This window comes from Dromaius novaehollandiae, chromosome 4 (assembly GCF_036370855.1).
Source record: "Dromaius novaehollandiae isolate bDroNov1 chromosome 4, bDroNov1.hap1, whole genome shotgun sequence".
In the NCBI taxonomy this organism is placed as follows: domain Eukaryota; kingdom Metazoa; phylum Chordata; class Aves; order Casuariiformes; family Dromaiidae; genus Dromaius; species Dromaius novaehollandiae.
In genome coordinates, this window is record NC_088101.1 from 57,435,364 (window position 1) to 57,456,443 (window position 21,080).

A 21,080-nucleotide genomic window follows, 5' to 3' on the forward strand; every position below is an offset into this window, starting at 1 on the left:
GCATGTGCATTTAATTAACTAAAGTGGAATATTTCTTTTTTTTATTCCCAAATACCTTGAACTTTTACTTGAAACGCTCTTGAGAATAACTGATTAACTGTTTTGTTATTGAGAGATTAGTCTGGAGAAGACTGTTTGGATGATGCAAAGTGCTGTATTAACACAATAATAAATTGGGCCCTGAGTCACTGACACTAGCATAAAAGCTTCTGCATTCATGTCATACTTCTGGTTTTACTCACGTGCACAACTTTAAACCAGGCAAAGACCTGAAGAATCTGATCCTTAGTTCTAAGAACACTCCTTTTGTGGGGAGTTGAGGAGGGGAGACTTCTGTGTCATCACACAAGAATATGTGCAATATTGAACCCAGTCCTCATGGTACAGAACCTCTCCCTTTTTCAGGGCAGGTCAGTATAAAAATTAATGTTTGAGTAATCAAAAGTTAATTTTTGACTAAAAAATAAATTTGAGTAATTTAGTCTGCAGAATTAGTAAAATCATTTTTTTGACTTTTTTCAGTCTTATTTTTTTAATGGTTTCCTTGTTTGTAATAATGAATTTGCTTAAAGACTTCATTCTGATCATCAAATTACTTGGGAAAGTTCCTTCTCATGCATTCTCTAAATTTATGCAAAAAAATACTTTTTTTTCCAAACAATTCCGGTGCTTTATCAGAGAGAGCAGACATGAAAGTGCATGATAACTGACACAATTTTTTGCAGTCATACCGAGGTGACAAATGCCTTTGCAACTGTCTTATTCTAAAGGACAAGCCAGGCTGTGGAGATTGGATACTTTATAGTCACTGAACCTTTGTGTGGTAGCAAAAATATTTGACCTTTGCTTGCACATACAGCTTCAGTGGAACATAGTTGTGTACAGTAACCTATCTGGTGACAAACTTGTCCTAGATGTAGTCATTCTTTGCAAGTCTCCATAATTCATTGTATTTGTGAAAAAGCTGTACTAAAAGATAACAATTTTCCTCCTGTTAGTCCTGTCTTATTAATCTGAACTCTGCAGCAGCCAGCTCGCTGATAGGATGTTGAGGAGGGTAATTTTCAGGTGACATATCAATTATGCTTTCTTCATTTCTTCCTGAAGGAGTGAAAGAAAATGCTTGTTCACATACGAATGCAACCATAGGAGTTGCCATGGTTGACAACTGCCAATATCAAATAAGCCTGATGCAGTCTCTGCTCAGTGCTACTGGGATTATTTCAACTAGCTCTTTCCAAAGTGGTTTATTCTTCATTATCAGAGAGCACCATGGAGACCAGAGAAAAGGCCTAAGAAAAGAATGTGGAAGGTGCTCTGCTAGCTCTGTGTTTCTCAGTCAAAACCGTAGAGTATGGGATAATTTGTGAGGGATAAAGTTTCTTTAGCTCTTATGTGGACAAGTATTTCTCATTAGTAAGTTCATTTGCAGCTGAGCTCACTTCCTGTTGTGCATATTGGTTTATACAGATTCTAATGGGGCAGTGGATTGCTCATTTGTTCTACTATATGCAGAGTAAGTAGAGCATAGTGGAAAATGTTTGCTTAGTTTGTTCCTCGTTCCCTCTAAAAAATCTTGAGATTCAAAGCATTTTACCCACCTTGAAACAAAGTGGTTATGGTCACTGAAAAATTTGTTTATGTTTCAGATGTAGTTTAGTTCTAATTAGTTGAAAAATATTTTTAAAATCATTTGAGAGAGGATATCCAGTATTTTTTGTCTGAAAGATGTTTTGATAGCATATTTTGATATTTTTCTAAGCTTTGTCAAAAGGGAAAAAATGTTGAGAAATCTGCTGAAATTAACTCAAAATATTAAGCAACATAGATATAAGGAGCTTAGCATTTTTTTCACTGGTGGTTGAAATAATGCCTGAAATTCAAAAACTAAAAGAGGCACTAGGAAAGACTTTTTAGTATCAGTGCATGCTTGAGAGCCCCTGCAATTGAAGTTATTTTGCTGGTTTGGTATAAAACAGCATTCTCAGAATTAAAGGGTTTTTTAGCATGCCAAACAAATCTGCTTGGCAGTGTGTTGCAAAAGCACTGATGAATAACATGGATTTAGGCATATTCCTGTAAATTTTGATTCAGGTACTTACTGCAAGAAAAGGGTTTTTTAATAAATATATATATAATTCCATATGAGACTCTTGTATCTTTAATCTCTTGTTATGCCAGACAAAAGGAGTGTAGTGTGCACTGTAAAAGCCATAGGTTTAGATGGGACATTGTTTTCTCTTTGAATATGGCACCTTGCAGATTCTCTAGCAAAAGCTGTTGTAACTGGGCAGGGAGAAGATATATGGTAGGGCACAGCAGGTATGTCAAAAATAGAAAAAGCACTTCAGAAGTTCTGGACAGTGCTGCTGTTCATCCAGGCAAGGAAAAAGCTAGCCAGCTACCTAATGCTGCCTAAAATGTGTTCAGGTTTCTCCATTTCCTTTAGCAGCCCCTTGGAGGGGCTCATGCCTAGGTTTTTCTCCCTCTTCTGGGCTGCCGGATTTGTTCCTTTGCTCTATAATGGCTTTCCTCAGCAAAATCACCATAGCAGCACAGTTCACAGATAAGCTGTATGCTTGGTTGGCCTAAAGCATTGCTCACCAACCCCTGCTTGGGAAGCAGATACTGAGAGCTGCTTGAAGACTATTGCAGGTCTGAATTACTCAGTGGTAGAGGTCTGACCTCTGCATCTCTCTCCTAGCTCAGGTATTTCACTCTTAGCAGAAATTACTTGAGCTGGAGAAAAGCCACAAGTTGATGTGTGCATCACACACTACCATTTGGAATGCTTTCCACTAGCAGATCACAAAATATTTTTATGTGTTTGGTCAATGTGGTTAGTATGATTAAACTATAGCATGGGATGTGTTCTGAGTGTGGAAGGTGGTCATGTAGTAGTTCTGTTACATACAGTGGTCAATATGTAGTGATGTGTCGACTTCTGAGTCCTAAAACTGGGAAGGTGATGGTGCAAAAGTGTGACCATTTTAAAGTGGTGTTGATAAGAAACTGAATGATGGCATATTCAAGCTAGCAGAAACTGCTGTGACAGCCATGTTGCTTTTTAGTTTTTGTTCTTTCTCTCTGCACCATCATACTATACCTAGTTGAACTGGTCTGACATGGGACATAAAAAGTAGTGGATCTCCTGGAGCATCCTCATCATCTTCTAAAGAAACTGATATTTCACCTGGGAAGGAAAGAGTTTTTAGATGAAAAATAGGTATGGACTAAATTAGCTTAAATTAGTTTAACTGAAAATGTCCATACACAGTGAGATCATTAACTCTGTAATTTCCAAAATTATTTTATATTTCAAAGTAGTCATAAGGGGACAGAAGTTATAGAAAGCAAAATAAAAAATTTCAATTCTTACTTCTGAAGCCTGTTTAAAGTGTATATCATTTTAAAATTCTTGTAGAAACTGGCTTGATTCTAGTTGACTTGGCTATGCTTTTTTGACTCTCAGTATTCGTGGACTGCGCATTAAAAGTATAGTTCGAAACCAGTAATGTAAAGTACAAGACATACAAATAAATGTGGTGTTTGCACACAGATTCAGATTACTTTGCACATGGATTCAGATTTATGTTATATATATAGCAATAACTTTTTTTCCAAGAAGAGTATTAAGAGAAGTGCAAAGAGTTCTGGAAATTATGAAATTCATTAATGGTACAAGGAAAGTCGGAAAATATTTTGGCTAGAGAACAGACGTATTTGTAATGGGCTTAATTCAGCTCTAGCTTTTTACAGTATAGCGTTCCTTCATTTGATTAAAAACAAATCTATCGCAACTGCTACGTTAGCTTGGAAAGCAGCAGATGCAAGTCAGGTTCTGAATCAGCTTAATTTTCACAGAGGACAGACTGTTTTAAATGGTTCTACAGTAGTATACTGTGTTCAACATACCACGTTGATAGAAGGTTTGAAATGATGATTCACTGTATGTTGAGTGAGTTACTATCAGTTCCAACCAGGTAGGTCACAAATCAGAGCCAGAATCAGAACTGTATTGCAATAGTTCATAACAAGGAAATTATTAGTGCAGTTATGTGGAATGTGGTATCCCTGAGCTAGGTGAAATTGAAAACTACCTTTAGGTTCATTTGAAAACATTACTCTAAATCCTCCTAACTTTCACCAAGACTCAGAATGACTCATAGACAGTGTCCTGCTCTGTAACTGCTCCCAGCTATCTGCCGTGTTTCTCTGGCAGAGGCTGCTACCCCCTGTAGCTGGGTTGACCGAAGAAAAAGTGTGCTCATGCCTTCACTGCTGTAGTGCAAGGACCAGCATTTTATCTGCTCAAGAGCTGCAAAGCAAACTGTGGAAAAGGAGGAACAAATTATTTGTTGGAATGCCACTGAATGTGCCATGGGTACTGGGATGAGCAAGGTTTTTTTTTTAAGCCCTGATAAATGAAAAAGCTACTCTTAAGCAGTGCTATTTACGCAGTAATATTTTAAAAGAAACAATTTATAATTTATAAATAAGAAAAGTTAACACAAAAAGGTATTGCAATATTTGAGAAAAAAGAAAAAAAAAGTTCATTTGTCTGTATTGCATACCCTTATTCAATAAAATATGTATATAAAATACTTGTAAAAGATATAATGTGAAAGTCCAGACATGGAAAATAATGTATGAGCAGCATTTGCAAGTCATCATTTCTGAAGGATCTGTTTGCATTTCTGGTAGCTGTCTAAGCTTGGTACACATGACAGTATTTTTATTAAGATTTATTTCTGTTCTGACTTGATACTTTTTCTGCATTTGCTGTTGTAAAGCAAAGGGCAGGGAAAGTGGCCAGTATGTTAATATTTAAACATAAAGAGAGAAATATAAGAACACGTAGATTACTTAACATGAATTACTTACGCAAGCTTTATTTTTGTTGTTCAAATTCAAAAGTTAAAACTAATTCTTGCTTTAACCTGAAATAATCAAAGCTGGTTAACAAAATAACATTCATTTGGACTCTAACCAGTGGTACTATTTAGAGTACCATCACTCTATGGGGATTTCCTTGGTGTTTGATTACTGGGATAATACCAAACTTGATTTTAAGAGAAGTGAATATGTTGAGTTTTTTCTTTTTAAATGATCATTTAAAGTAAGACTGTGTGTTTGCCTCTGAAAACATATATTTTTGGAGGATAACATGAACATCACTGGCTGTATGTGCTGGAGTTGGGAGTCAGTTTGTGTTGCTAGTAAGTTTGTCCTGAGTCATCTCACTCTGAGATTTGACTGTGATTTTAAAATACTAGATTCTTCAATTACACTTTCAAGAGAAAACAGTGAGATACAAAATGCCTTGACATTAGAGAACTACAATTCAGTCCCACAGAAGTACTCTCTTCTTGCCCTCCTTTCCCTTCCTCCCCTCTCCCTGGCATTCTCCCAGTAGCTGAGAGAATCAACAGATCAAACACCAAGCCTAGCTTTGTGGCTTTGTAGTAAGGACGAGTATGAATATTTAGCTTGAGGCTAAGCAGAAAGGTAAAAAATAAAGGAGTGTCTTTGAGGGCTTTAACTGTCCCTTGTCATGCTTTTCAAATGAAACAAGTTAGTATAACTTAAGTTTCCCTAATTAAATGACATGCATATTGTGAATATTTTTGGCATAGTTCTTAGTTTATTTATAACATTTTGTTTTTGCTGCACCTCCCATCCAAGTCAGAAGCCTTGGCATCCTTGGCTCCTTCAGTGCTGTCAAAATAAGGCTTCTCAGCCTCTTGGTAAAGGAGGGAGGGACCATTTTTTCTCCTCTCCTCTCCTGTGTTGCTGTGTGATCAAAAGGGAGAAACCCAGGAGGGGACTTTCAAGGACGTAGATGCACTTTGGTCTTTTTGCCTTGTGGAGGATGCCCACATGAGAACAGTCCCATTTCTCCTCAAGGCAGTGGGGGAGTTGCAGGGTTGATTGCTGTAGTAGAAATAGTGGGCTTTCTCCAGTGGTGCAGAGAATGGCATTTTGTTCTGTGGGAGTGCTACATTCAGATCTGCCCCCGTGAAAATCTTCTGAACATCAGCTGCAGAGCCACAAATGCCATTTTAGCCTTAGAACTGCGCTTCAAAATACTGAGCTTGACAGCTTCCCCTTAGTAGGCATTGCAACCCTCACTATAATAGGAAAAGGATTGGGCCTCTAATATATTTGGTGTTGCTTCCTTGGCTTGTATTCTTAAATGAAGAAAGTTAGTGTTCTGACAGCTATCCTCTCTGTCTCTTGTTATGGATCTATCCTGCGTAGCTGCAGGCTACATTTATATCGGAATATATTTTCATTGTGGCTGAATTATGATTGCTGTGAGAATCTTCACATTTAAATTCTTACCATTAGTGTTGTATTATTACAGCTAGTTACATTTGATTTCTGTTTATGTACGAAACAGATTTTTTTTAAAATGAAGTATTGGAAATGCGTGTGCATTTAACTGAAGAGAGGTATTTAATTTAGGATTATCACCTTTAAAACCAGATTGTCCCAATGCTTCAAAATGAAGTGCATCTCACCCAGAGTAATTTTTTTTTTTTATTCTAGGTTGGTGTTCACAATTGAAATTAATCTTTTCTGACTTAAACTTGCTAGAGGTCCAAGACAGGTGAGAATTAGGATTAACCATTTGGGCAAACTGAATCAAAGCACACAGGATAATCTACAGCCAGATCCTCAGATGATGGGCACTGTCTTAGTTTCATGCAGTCCTCTGAAGTGTAACAGCTTGCATTAGCCAAAGATTTGGTCCTCAGTTCTGCATGTTGAAAAAAAATGGAATGTAGTTGCAATACACAGTGCAGAGAGCATGTATTAAAATATTATAAAATTACCATTTTATTTTAAATGTCTTCAGACAGATTAGACACTTTCTATTAGTGAAGACAAATTAAAGGCAAGCTCTTCAGTTAAGATAAACAATGAAAAGTATGAAAAACATCAATTTCTTTTCCTCAAACCTGTAAAACAGCACTGTAGAAGGAGACTTTCAAGAGTAAAAGGGCAAGCTAGATGTCCAGCTCCTTTCAGCTCCTTTGGCAATCTCCTCTGATGCTAATTTAATGTTTTCTGTTTTCTTAAAAAGATCCACAATCCTCAGTTAATGTAAACCTGTACCTAGTGTGGAAACAAACTGGGCTCAGCTTTGAATTTCTCTAGATCTCTTTTTAGCCATCTTATTTTGACACCCATCATTATTTTGGGGACTTAGACTTCTGTGACATTTGGGATGTGACATGGAGATTTTGAGTGTCAAATAGCGAATTGTGGCCCTAATGAAACATTAAGCACAGCCTAAATACAAATGTAGAGAGGGCTGAATAAAACCTGAGATGCAACTACTTTGGTAAAAATTCCTTCAGAATAAAAACAGTTGTATTTATTTTTCTTGTCTCAGAATATTATGTTTAAAATTGAGATCATCATGATAAGTGTTACTTTGCTGAGTACATTACAATTTTTGATGCAAAGTTATTAAACATCCCTTTTAAGCATCCTGTTAAACTTCTTTGTTTTTCAAATATTTAAGTGAATTGCTTACATAATAATTTAATTTACATTTAGTCATCATACCTAAATTATTAGTTAAAAAGAATAAAAATCAATTAGAAATTTTAGTTACATCATAAATAACAATTTTCAAAGAAATCATCACAGCTTCAAGATTTGCTTTTTTTTATGTTTCTCTCTGAATTGGAGCTATAAAAAAGCAATGGCAAAGAAAAAAAGTAGCATTTCTTAATTTAATGCTTGAACCCAATTGCTCAGTGCATGAGCCTTCACACCAGTGGGTCCTGACTGAGCCTTTAATACAAGCAGTTAGTACGATTTTGTTAGAATTGCGCTGTATTTACAGACTTCAACACTGGTGGGTGCTAACATTTTTCCCCTGTGCGAGGAGTGCATCCAGTCAGTTGCGGTTCTCACAGTGGTGTTGGGGCTGTGCAACCTCAGCTTCCATTCTTGCAAACTTAGGCTTTGGGTTCTTTTTTTTTAAGCAAAGATAGAAAATAGAAGTGAAAATAATTTTTACCTTGCGTGTTGTCTGTTGTGGGGCTTGTGTTCAGCTGCGTCTCAGTTGCAGAACACCTGCCGTTTTCTTCTGCTGCTAATTGTGTGACAGGTTCATATCGCAATATGGCATCCAGATCATGAAAAAATTTCATGGTTTTAGTGACATCCCCAGAGTTGTGGGCATATTTGACCGTTCTGTATTCATACTTCAGATTTTTGTACTTTGCACGGCACTGTTTCCAATCTCTGCAAACTCCTAACTCCTGTAATCTTTTAGCAATGTAGATAAATATTCCTTTATTCCTCAGGGTGCCATGGAGTTGCTTTCTGATATTTTTTTCTGACCAGACGCTTAGCAAGGCTTTAACCTCCTCTTCAGTCCAATGCTTTCCTGCTCCACTCTCCATGTTGAAAGTGACCTGGAAATGATTCACTATTTCTAGCCAAGATTTTGTTTCCTAGGAAACCAGACGGCTGGTTGTCAGTAAGCTCCACCGAGATGAAAGGATCTAGTTTTACTGGCTCAAGCTGCCTGAGGGGAGTAACTTGAGAAACTGCCAAATAAGCAGGCTCTGTATTAGAGGCAGACAAATAAAGCAGCTCAGGCACAAACGATTGCTAAGGAGTGTATCTGCATTAAGATAAGGCGACCTTCTGTGAGATAGAAAATGAACAGAACAGCATCTAGACATATTTTTTTAACCCTTATTGTGTCAAACGGTTTTAATATTATCACTATGTTGCAATGAAAGCAAAAAAAGAGAGTTGCACTATCTTGTTCCTTTAAAAAAAAAAGTCTTGTGCCTGCCCTTTGTTAGGAATGAGCTGCAGGGACTGAGCTGTGTGGGCATTGTAGCAGCTTCTGTTTCCCAGCAGGGTAACATTCTGAAATTGTATTGCCCAGACTTCTGAATAAGTTGCAAGTTACAACATTTCATACTATAGTACCATGAATGACTATATACATAGATACACAAGCTCTTATTTTTAAATTAATAACTATATATATACATTTTTAACTCTAATGTTCACTGATTATTAGGGATTTAATGAAAAGCTTGCATACTTAAAATCACTTAATTGGGAAAACTATATAAGCTTTTTAGTAATGAAATTGAACTTAATTTTCTTTCCTTAGCACTATATTAAAGACCTAATCCAATTACTTGAAAAGGCCTTTCATTCAGGATTTTTGCTTCCCTCTCTTTATCCTGTTTGATTTTGTTGATATTTAAAGGAACACTGTCAATATTTAAATAGAAATTATCTAAAATATTAAAAATTGAACTAAAAGTTGCTGAATGCAGTATATCAGCTCTTAAGTTTTATTGCCAAACCTTGTGTTTATAGATGGACATCTTAAACCAATTTATTTGAACTCAGGAAGAATGTCCTCATCTCTGCAATTTTTTCCTTGAGGATTATCTGTGTCAGTAACTGGGTAAACTTGTTCAGATATGTATGAGGTTTATTTTCTTTTGTTTTCTGTAGGCAGATGTTCTTTAAAATTTTGCTTTACATGCAACTGGGGCTAGTGACCAATACAGGGATTCTAGTCTTAGAGAACGTTTATAACAGGAATGTTCAGTGGTAGATTAGAATCTATTATGTAGATTTTTGCACGCAATTTTATTGTTGCTTATCCTAAGTAATTCCAGCAATTTCAATTACAGTCAAACCAGTCTAATGTGTGAATAGCATCATGTTCTAGTATTCTAATAATGTTCTAAGTGTTTCCTTTTCTAAGAAAAACATCTTTCCCTTTCCATCATTTTTATAACAAGAACTGATTTATTAACTGTGACTTGCACTAAACAATTTAGACATTCTGGTGTCAGGTGTGTGAAAACTTTGTCTGTATGAATATGAACTGGGAATTTATCAGTCCACCAAAGTCCATGTGAATGTTATAGGAACAGTGGAGACTATAGCAGCAGTTCTGTTAGAAGTAACACTTTGCCTTATTCCAGGAAGACTTTAAAGGAAGATAAAGCAGCCTGCACTGTTATCTACAGAAATTCAGTCTGCAAAACATACATATTTCATGGATGACGACTGCGTTATAAAACTCGGACAGTTGTGCCGCACTCCCACTTGCACTGTCACAGCAGTTTTATGGACTCATGCTGCTTGTGTTCTGGGCACGTGTCTGAATGACAGAGCACGGAGTCAGGGATTGCTGTTGGGGGAGAATGGGAAGCAGCCTAGGAAAAACTGTCATTTGAACTGATACAGATCTTGTGTTCAACAGAACACAACTGTCAGTCTGAGGTTGATTTGCCATAAGAACAATATTTCAATTTTTAGTGATTGAGTACACCAGTCTTTTTATGGTTGGGTTCAGAAACCGAGGTGCCCGATACTGGATTTAGGTGCTCAGCCACATGCATTATCAGAGGGTCAACATATTTTTATACATGTAAATGATTGCCAAAGTGCAGGAAGAAACAATCTATTCCCTTAGGCAAAAACATCAGTTTTTTTAAAACAAACAAACAACAACAGAAATAGAGTAAAAGCCCAGACAACTATCACGGCAAAGTGGCTTTTCGGATTAAACATCTGCTGTTATTTTATGCCCGCACGGAAATTGGCCTGCAATAAGAGCCTGAGCCAGTGCTTATTAATGGAAAGATTCCCACTGAATTCAGTGGGCTTAGGCACAAGCCTTATGTGACTGTTTTAAAATAAAGCATAACATGGGCAAGAAACCACAGTTTTGATTACAAGCCTGTAAAAACAGAACAACAAATTAGCTTACTTTAAAATTTCAAGTTGTAAAGAACAGAGGAAAAACCACCAATCCATACTATGTTAAAGCATTTCAGTGCTTTATATTAATTGTGTTTTGTCCCTAGGGGCCAGGAGAGTGCTGGAATTGTGACAAGTGATGGAGAGTCATCCCAGGCATTCAAAGTGCACAAGGTAAAATGTAAATACATGTTTTGGAGATGCCCAGCTGAGATGCTGAAAGTTTGTTTTACCTGGCAACAGAGTAATTGGAAAGACAGAAGTAACATGTTTTTATGGACTATTCTGATTGAGTCACAGTGATAGTATCTAATTCTGTTACTCGTGCAATTTTTTGTCTTAAGTGCATGTCTAAAACACATATACCAACATTATTCTGCTGTGTGTACTTATGCACACAGTGGCAGACAAACAGAAGTATTTTCATCAGCCTACTGATGTAATAAAAACTACTTACTAAAGTCATCCTGCACCTAAGGTGTTTACTGTGGAGATTTGGAAGCTTTTACTGCTTCAGCTTGTGCAGAAAGAGAAAAGAAAAATAACTGTAGGCTGTGCACAAGCACATGGATCTGTGACTAATTCATGTGTTAGTGGGGATCAAGGAAGTGGCAGCTACTTTACACGTAAGTAAAAACTATCCGAAGAAGAGACTGACGAGAAGTCTGAGAAGGTCACCCAATCTTCCTCAAGCTGACAGAATCCCAGAGGATGTTAAGAGACATAAAATGCCCATAGCCTATGTATGTATTAAGCCAAGAATATCCCCACATGCTCTGGAAATATTTCTGCTCATTCTGTATTAAATGGTAGTCAGGAAAAAATAATCATCAGCCTGTTCCATTCTGGAAGAGTAGAGGATTGGAAACAACTATGTCAGGAAACATAATGGAGCAACTCTTGCTTGAGGGTATGTTCTCTGACCACAACCAGAAGGCAGCTTGTCTTCATATTCTGAGGTCCCTGAGGTAGGACAGACCTACTTCTGTTGAAAGAAGAATAATTAAACTGTTGAAATCAGTCCAATAGTTGAAACTGCTTTGTGGCAGAATTATGTGTATCTATGTATGACTGTTCAATACCTCATGCAAAATATTGTCTCCCAAAATGTCATGTTTGTCCCTACTTCAGAAATTTCACCCCTCTTTCTGTGACTTGCAGCCTTTATTCCCTCACCTTTAAATGCTGTTTTTTTCACTGCAGCACTGCGGTATCTGTTCTTCATTCCTGTTCTTGCTTGAGCTTCATCTCTCCTTAAGGCTTATAGGAAGTTCAGCTTCCTTTTAAAGTGGGCTGCTGTCTCCATCCCTTAATAAAAAGAAATTCTCAGAATAAACTTCCAGGAGATGATGTAATAGTTTGTAGTGATTCCATATTACTGTGCTGAGATACTTAGCTGTCATGCTAAGAATTTAATTGACCACCTCACAATATCCGCTGTGATTTTATAAGAGTGGCAGACTGTGTGATGGCTTCTCTTATCCTTGAAATACATTTCTTGCCTACAGCACTTTTAAAAACTCTAATAACCACGGTGTAAAAAAGAGCACATGGAGTATAATTCATATGACTTGCTTAATCCTAGAAGTGGTGTTGATTTAACAAACGTTTGGGTCGGTTGCACTGATGAAAATATATTTAGGGCTCTGATTTGTAAAACAGTTCTTAAAAAATGTCAGCAGTTAAGATGCTACTGTATCCCTTTGTCCTCCAAACCCCCATTGTCTCTTCTTCATAGCAGAGACAACAGAATGGGAAAGGTGCCTGTTTCTCATGGCGTCAGTTTACAACGCAGTGCATTAATGCAAACTCGCCTTTTTCAACTCTTCAAAACTAATACATATATGAGAATGTGACCTGGAGCATCTAAGGCACAGATGTGTGTTCCTTTCTTTTGATTGTTACCAGCCCTCAACAACGGATTAATAGCCTTTGGAAGCCTTTGATAGCCTTTGACAAAGGATATTAATCCTTTGTTTTAAACTCTCCAAGCAGGACTCATCAAAATTTGTCTGTCAGAGTGTTTCAGCTAGATTTGTACAATAAAAATAATGCGTTATTGGCATAACTGTATGAGCTCATGATGTAGAAAAACTTAAATCTCTTGTGTGGACACAACTCTGCCAGTAGGAGGAAGGCTTTGTCTGTTTTTTTCACACTTGGATATGCAGAAAAATCTGTTAAAGTAGCTGTTTGCCATGTTCTGACATGCACCAGGCTTTATATAATACTGACATAGGATTGTCTTCATTGGAAATTGTTTATACAGGCATAACTCACATCAGTTTTCTCACACCAGCACAGTCTAAATCAGAGGACTATTTTAAACCATATCTTAAAGATTATGTACCTGTGTAACCATATCTGCTTTAAAGTGACATTGCTTGTTTAAGCCATTGCAACACTTAACATGGCTACATCCCTTAATATCAGACCTGTGAATTGTCAGATATCCTGGCAGTATGAAGTTTGCCTAAATAAAATAAGAGTACACAATTGCATTTCTGTACATATAATGGCACATGATACAGACTTTAGGCTAGCTTCATGTCATCTGTGGGAGAACAGATGACATTTGATTTGGCATTGTGACTCTATAGCAGTCACAGAAGAAAATACTCTGAAGCTTGGCTTGCTTTAAGGTGTTTTGGTTGAGCTTGAGAACAGTTCAACTGTAACACACAGAATTTCATTATAGAGTTTAAAGGATTTAAAACTTTTGAAAACTCCACAACAGCATTTCCTTAATAAATAGAACAGAAATGTGCTCTTATTTCAAACATATATATGCTGTTATAATGCTCTTACATCAAATGTGCTTTGTTTCCGACCTTTTACATAGTGCTACTTCACTTTTCCTTGACTTTCTCTCAGCCCTAACACTTCTTTTTCTTCCACTTATCAAGTTCAAACAGTATTTAGTGCACATTTCCTCCCTTCCTGCCCACTATCTTATTGTTGTACCTGCAGTAGAGGTTTTGAACCATGCATGACTTTCAAATCTCTTCTAATCTTTGTATCTTCAAAGATGCTAGAAGAATATTATCACTTCTATGTGTAATACTGCATGTAGCACAACTATCATGTGTGATAGTGGAACTGGGGCTCAGAAGGATGTAAATATTTTCCAGAGACAGCAGAAGAAGCAGGAGTTTGTAGGACGATTTAGAATGCAGTTTTAATTTCTACTCTGTGCAATTTTTCAGGTGATTCTTGCTCCTAAATTGTCTCCACATAGTACTTGTTGCCAAAAGGAGCTCCTGATGGCTGACCAAAAAGTTTTGACTCGTTTCTGTTTTACATAGAAGGCAACTTGAGTATATAAAAAGTTTGGTTTAGGTAAACAAAAAAACTGTTGGAAAAAGCTTCACTTCTAACATTGGCAGCAATGACAGAGTGGAACTAGTAAATGTTATCATGGACCCAGTATAAAGGTAAATCTGATATACTGCTAATGGTAAAAGGTATTATCTCAATACAATTTCTTTCTTGCAGCATTTTTCTTCTTCTGTACCTTCCTTTTGACAGAATTTTTTTGTGTTTTTAAGCAACACTTTGACAGTGTTTTTCAGAATATGTATTTTTACTCAGAGAATAGATTCTTCAGTGAAAATCCCCAGTACAAAAATGTTTATTGTTTTATTTAAAAACAGGAGTAATGGGATCTGACATATCACTGACACACCTACTTGGCTTGTTTCTTTCCCTTGTCTTTCTGGTTATTTGTCTTTCTCTTAAAGGTGCTTGTATTACTGCTACACTAAAACGAAGGAGCATTGAGGAATTTTCTAGGAAAACAAAACAAAACAAAACTTTTTGTTTTCTTTTCCTCCTGAAGGGAATGGGTCTTATTAATCACGTGTTCAATGCAGACAGCCTGAAGAAGCTGTATGTTTCAAACCTTGGGATTGGACACACAAGGTACTCCACCTCAGGAATTTCTGAGCTGCAGAACTGCCAGCCTTTTGTTGTAGAAACTCTTCACGGAAAGATCGCTGTGGCACACAATGGTGAACTAACAAATGCTGTACGACTTAGAAGAAAGGTTAGTATCTCCTCTGGGAGGCTCTGGCATCATTTATTTCTGAGTGTGAGGCTACTATGAGCAATAAGTTTGCAATGACTTAATACAACATTTGGAGTAGTGAAAGAGCACCATAATCAAGACAGAACATTTGTTGGGAAAAAGTCCTGGGGAGGAGAGGCACTTCTCCTTTGTAACTATAATGGGGGATAACTTGCCAATCCTCTAGATTGATGGTGACATTCCTATTGATAAAGTGAGAAAACTAACTCGGCCATGACAAAGGACAGCTTGGCTTTGAAGCTCTGCTCATTTTGGAGGCTATGGAGGAGCAAATGATATGCTTAGAGTTAGGGGAGGTGTCATCAGGTGACATTATTGTAATATGAAATGTGCTTGTTTGGAATGTTGTCTTTATTTGTATATCTGGCTTGTGAAAGTAATTATGAACACTGTTAGGACATAAAACACATAAGGAAACCATCAAATAGCACATTTTATAGTGTGTTTGGCTGGAAGGATATGTATCAAAGAACAAAAAATTAAATTAAAATTAAAACTTGGCAGATATTTCTTTTTGTAATCTGTTCTGTAATAAGTTCCATCCCAAAACAAGAGGACGTACTCTTGCATTGAAGCAGGGCAAACGTATGACATGCCCAAAGGAACCTAGCCTGTCGTTAGTCAGAGCAAGAAGTGTATTAATGGATGGGAAAAAAAATGGTGGAAATGAAGATGGAGAATGGAGAATCAGTGCTATTTGAAAATGTGAAATGCCATACATAGATGACTTTACCAGCTCATTTTATATATTTGGGTTGTCAGAAGGTTGACATATTCCTGGTTTATGATGATCTGATCACCTGAAACACTGAACTATCAAGTTTTTAAAACATTTGTTCACTGCACAAAGGTATTGTTAAACTAAAATCTATGCAGTGTTATGTGCTATGTTTTTTATGCTGGTAACACTTTTCTTTTGTTTTTTAAAAGCTTATGCGGCATGGTGTAGGACTATCAACCAGTTCTGACAGTGAATTGATCACCCAGCTGCTGGCTTTCACACCTCCTCTAGAAAATGACGATACCGCGGATTGGGTAGCAAGGTGAGCAGGATAGGTTTCAGAATCAAGAACAGCAATCTAATCTAAGCATGATATGCAGTTTTAAATGCACACACGTGTTTGTGTGACACATGACTATGTTAACCTATGTCTCATTTCAGAATAAAAAATTTGATGAATGAAACTCCAACTTCATATTCATTGCTAATTATGCATAAAGACATAATCTATGCGGTACGTGATCCGTACGGGAATCGTCCACTCTGCATTGGTCGCCTTATTCCAGTAGGGGACATGAACGGAAAAGGTAAAACACACACATGCACACACACACACACGCACACTCTTAATATGCAGTTTGCGCCTTAAGCCACTGATATACAGCTGTACTAACTGAGGTAGAAGTAGAGTATCTGAGGCAAAAGTCAGTTTAGAAATTTCAAAATAAAAGTGATGATAATTAGAAAATAATTTGTAGGAAGTCTGCAAACATCTTTTCTGCTCCCAGCAAAAGTGAATCCTAGTTCCCTGATGATAACCAGAGTTAGGCAGCCAAACTGTCATCAAATATTTGGTGAAAATATAACTATATTCTATTCACTTAGAGAGCAAAGCAGAGATGAACAAGTCTGGTTTCTTCCTTTCTCCTGTAATAAGATGGCTGAAAAGTGTTGGATTGCTGGCAGTCTATTTCTAACTTCCAAGCACTCTCAGTCAGTTACTATGGTAATGAGACACTATAAAATCACTTTATGGGAAGAAGTTCTTTGTGTCCCATTTAGCCTACAAATCAACATTTTTCCCGAAGTGAAATTAAAATCTGCTCATTTGTGTAAAAAATAAAATAATCCAAAGACAAATCTTTATATGGACAAAAATAGGTAGTTTCAACCACAAGAAAAATTCTGTGGATTCTTTCTCTTCATAAAAAAAAAAAAAAAAGAAAAGATAAAGGTATGCATTAAAGATCTGAGTTAAGAACGGAAAGACCAGGATTTTTTTTAAGCATACAAACACTCCTACCCTCTGTTATGTGATTTGATCTATCCTGTGCCTGTTTCTTACAAGTCTTCCTTACTGGGATTCAATCCAGTATCTGTTGTTGTTGAAAAGAATTCATCCACTGACATTATTTAGCATAAGGAAAAGTAAAGAATTTCTTGTCCAGACAAAAGTAAATATTTATAATGAAAGCCACGGAACTAGAATTGGAATTAGAAAAGTTTGAAATAGTGCAGAGATAAGAAAGGTAATTATCTGAATTGTCTCTCTTCATGAACAGTGAATATGATGCTGTCACTTCCAGTTCTGCCTGGGATAGGTTTATGACATTTATGTATTTTTTGAATAATGTTACAGAAACTTTGGAATGCTAAACCTTCTAGTTAGAAATTGCAACAATTTTTAATTGTGCACTTGGCAACCTAAAAAGCATAACAAGCCGGTGTTGCAGTAGAAGTGCAATGTGTGTAGTGGTAACTGTGGCAAGAACTGTGGAATCTAATTATAACTGAAATCTTTTATTTCAGGAAAAGATAACAGTGAAACAGAAGGCTGGGTAGTCTCCTCTGAATCCTGTAGCTTTTTATCTATCGGTGCAGAGTAAGTGCCCTGAATCTCAGGTTATCTGAAAGCTCTCCTCAAACAGCAATTAAACATTCAACCTCAGATTGCCAATGATCATAATCTATAACAATGTCAAAGATATCAAAGATTAGTTTGTTGGGGTATTTGGAGCTTTTTTTGTTAGATTCAGTTTATTTTCATGGCAGGCTTAATGTAAAAGAAGCTAAAGAATTATGTATTCAGAAGGTAAAAGTGAAGAAGACTTAATGGATGCCTCTTCTTTGTTGCATTATATCTTATTATTTAAAACCATAAAACTAAGGTTAGCCTAGAATTGTCATAGTACAAAATACTTTAGCTACAGAAAAGGTTGCAGTTCAGCTCACAGGCTGAACTAACTTAAGCTGTAGAAGAATATGCTGTCTGACAAGCCAGCTTCCTTATGTTAAAAACGTGACAGGCCCTTGAAACTATTTTCATGTGGACAAACCCACAGTAGATGGGTGAAATGTCATTCACATTAACTCTCTAGCTAAGGGATACTTTCCCTTAAGACATTAAGGTACTTTCTCTGGGCAAAAAGATGTCTTTGGAAGTCTGTGAATAGAAGACAACTGTGAAATAGAACGTAGGAATGATCATGAGGAAGTCTACTTAATTTGCTAATCAGATATTTTAAAAAAATGCATTTGGATATTACACTAATAAATAAAATTGGATTCTCTTTAAATCAAAAACAGGGCAAAACTGCATTAAAACCACAACCACAAAATTAAAAGAAACGTAAAGTAAAACCAGGAAATAACATGATTGCACTTCTCTAATCTTCTTTTCCATTTTATGCTGTTTTATTGTAGCTGTGTTGTCCAGTGTTCTTTTGTGGTAACTTCCACCATGTCTGCACAGGAATTATTAACTGTTGGCAACAGCCTTGTTTATTTATTTATGTATTTATTATTTTTAAAGACAATTTTTCCTACATATGCCTAAGAATAACCACCTCCTGAAATTTCTTCAAAATCTCTATCATGAGAAGCTTATCATGCAGGATCATAAGCTGAGGCATTGTGTGGCATTTTTTTAAAAGCAATTTTGTCCTAGACTTATGCTGTAGCCCATGTACTTCTTGCTAATTCTAGTATCTGACCAGTGAATATAGGCAAAGTTACTCACCTCTGATTTATATCTCAGTATTACTTAATCTGCAGGTTTAGATCCTGCTAATTTAGAGTATGTGTAGCAAGTGCTTTTCAATCAAGATGTGTATTATGATTTCCACTGCTAAAGCACAAAATGCTTTTTTGCCAAATGTTAGCTTTCTGTCTTCTTGAGAAGGAAAAGAAGGCACTGAATTGAATCAAGGTAGAATATAGATGAAAATTGTCTGAATAGCCACCTGAAGACTCATTAAAGGATCTAGAAAAATGCTTAATAACATCTGATATAATTTTTCCGTATTTCTTCAGGTATGAGAATTGGAATGTACATTTCTGGTCAGTTTTACCTCATTTGAGGTTAGCTGCCTGTGACCACTAGGCAGTTATTTTGCTAGCTATTGGCTTCTGTGGCAGTTTTTTTTTTTTTTTACTACTATCTTTATTCTAGATCATGGTATTATATTGCTTTTATGTTTATTAGTTTCCATAGAAAAATGGTGCTAATATTGATCAATTACTAAATGATTTAAGTATATTTACTCTCAATTAAGCTTGTACTAGACTTCATCTCACATAAAGGAAGAATACCTTAATTATCTGGTACTAGGAGTAGTAATTTACCACTTTCAGGTATTAATTCAGACTTTTTAGTAATGGTCACTTGCCTCGGCATGTTAGTCTTAAAGCAGTGGTCAAATCCTAACAGAGAAGCAAATTGGCATATTAGGATGTTTAAAAACATTTTTCCTTTCAATTGCATCTACTTATGCTTTAAAATTATCATTCAGGTTAAGGACATTTCTAAATGCTATGTATATCTCTTTCCAGGTACTATCGTGAGGTCCTTCCTGGTGAGATTGTGAAAATATCCAGATATGAGGTCCAAACACTGGATGTTGTACCAAGACCTGAAGGAGATCCATCAGCATTCTGCATCTTTGAATATGTTTATTTTGCAAGACCAGACAGTATCTTTGAAGGTAAAAAGCTGTGAGGTACAAAGCTGCTCCCTAAGTAATGGCAGATCATATCCTGGAGAACAAGGACTCTGGAAAGTATCTGTGAGCAGAGTAGGGTAACACTGTGAGCTTCCAGAGCAGGGCTTCGACAGAAAGGGTTGGTGCAGTTCTTGGGGATGTAAAACTCAGGAGGTGCATGTAACATCAGCTTCCCATTCCTGTCTGTGTATATGGCCCTAGTGAAGTCTGTCCACATAGTCTTATGGAAAAGGTGAAAAGAAGAGCCACAAAGATGTTTCAAAGTAGAGAAAATATCCCTTAAATTGAGAGACTTTAGAAACTTTTATTGGTTTTTGGAACTTTTTAAAAATTGGACCTATGAAATAGAATTTGCAAAATAGCTTTATCTTGGTGTTTTCTTTGCAAGAAAGGATTATTTCAGGAAGATGCTTTTACTACAACTTGTGCTTTATCCATTATCCATGCATTGTCTAAGTACTTGAGAGATCAGTCTAATGTTTTAAAAAATTGTCCTAGTGACAAGATACTAGCCAGGACTCCCATACATAACAAACCATCTCCTCTTTGCTCGCTATGGACATGCTTCTACTGGTACCATACAGTTTCCCACCAAAGCCAGTTTCCCCCAAATCCCTTTATCCTTCCAGAGCCTCTTACCCTTCAGTGTTTTCACTTTTGTCTCCTATTGCTTATTACTGTTGCTTTATGCTCTGCCATGCCTTACCTCACCGCAATACCTCCATTTGCTTGATGTTGCAAAAATTTTAAGATCTTAAAAGCTTCTGAAGCCTCTTATTCTTTTACCAAATTTGGGGTGAACTTTGTCAATTGACTAAAAGTGCATAAGCAGGTAGAAGCAGTTGGGATGATTGCACAAACCTTGTCTGCTTAAGAAACCAATCTAAAAAGGGAATACATACATTACGAATATGCATGCATTATTTCTACTTCTTTGCTCCTGTAAATAGATTTTGTAACATCAGTAAGGCTTTTAGTTACCTGATTAAGGCAAACTGGATTTTTTTCTCTCTGTAGTGATATGAATGTGAATGTTAGAATAAGACACTATGGAAGGAAATAAAAATTGACCTTATGTGAATAACTGTTTATTAGTTCTGGAGCTTTTCTCACTGACTTCTAGACCTACAATTTGCCACAGAAATTTATACAGCAAACTCAGAGGAAATCTAAATTATGTGTGGCAGGAAAAAATATATCTTGCTATTCTTAGGTCAGATGGTGTATTCAGTCAGGAGAAGATGTGGTCAACAACTTGCTATTGAAGCACCTGTGGAAGCAGACCTAGTCAGCACTGTTCCAGAGTCTGCAACGCCAGCAGCTCTTGGTTATGCTCAAAAGGTATACCTTGTTGACTTGCGAATTTTTTCAAGTATATTTAAACTTATCTCTTTATGTAAGCATATTAATGGAATTTTATGGCATCGCCCATTAGAGCGTTGTCTTGTCAATGTTTTATATTCCTATGGAGTCATCTGCACTAGGATTTTTGTCTTTATTC

The 21,080-nt window shown here is 36.5% G+C and overlaps 2 protein-coding genes across 8 annotated transcripts in view; one reads left to right on the top strand and one right to left on the bottom strand.

Annotated features, from left to right (window-relative positions):
* The window catches only part of PAICS (phosphoribosylaminoimidazole carboxylase and phosphoribosylaminoimidazolesuccinocarboxamide synthase), a 43,963-nt gene extending 35,517 nt beyond the window's left edge, over positions 1-8,446 (bottom strand). For 2 of the 6 annotated variants that reach the window (XM_064511122.1, XM_064511121.1), the window contains exons 1-2: positions 8,039-8,446; positions 3,107-3,193 (exon numbers count right to left, since the gene is read on the bottom strand). In XM_064511122.1, coding sequence (XP_064367192.1) covers positions 3,107-3,193; positions 8,039-8,426 — 475 coding nt within the window. In that variant the 5' untranslated portion in view covers positions 8,427-8,446. The remainder of the gene's footprint in view (positions 1-3,106; positions 3,194-8,038) is intronic. The other 4 variants (XM_064511125.1, XM_064511123.1, XM_064511124.1 and 1 more) reach the window with 3 other exon arrangements.
* PPAT (phosphoribosyl pyrophosphate amidotransferase) overlaps positions 1-21,080 on the top strand; it is a 51,334-nt gene that overhangs the window by 24,711 nt on the left and 5,543 nt on the right. Inside the window, exons 1-8 of one of the 2 annotated variants that reach the window (XM_064511127.1) lie at positions 364-410; positions 10,878-10,944; positions 14,609-14,815; positions 15,788-15,900; positions 16,020-16,165; positions 17,388-17,460; positions 19,410-19,561; positions 20,793-20,920. In XM_064511127.1, coding sequence (XP_064367197.1) covers positions 379-410; positions 10,878-10,944; positions 14,609-14,815; positions 15,788-15,900; positions 16,020-16,165; positions 17,388-17,460; positions 19,410-19,561; positions 20,793-20,920 — 918 coding nt within the window. In that variant the 5' untranslated portion in view covers positions 364-378. Of the gene's footprint in view, positions 1-363; positions 411-10,877; positions 10,945-14,608; positions 14,816-15,787; positions 15,901-16,019; positions 16,166-17,387; positions 17,461-19,409; positions 19,562-20,792; positions 20,921-21,080 lie in introns of those variants that run through there. The other variant, XM_026093802.2, reaches the window with a different exon arrangement.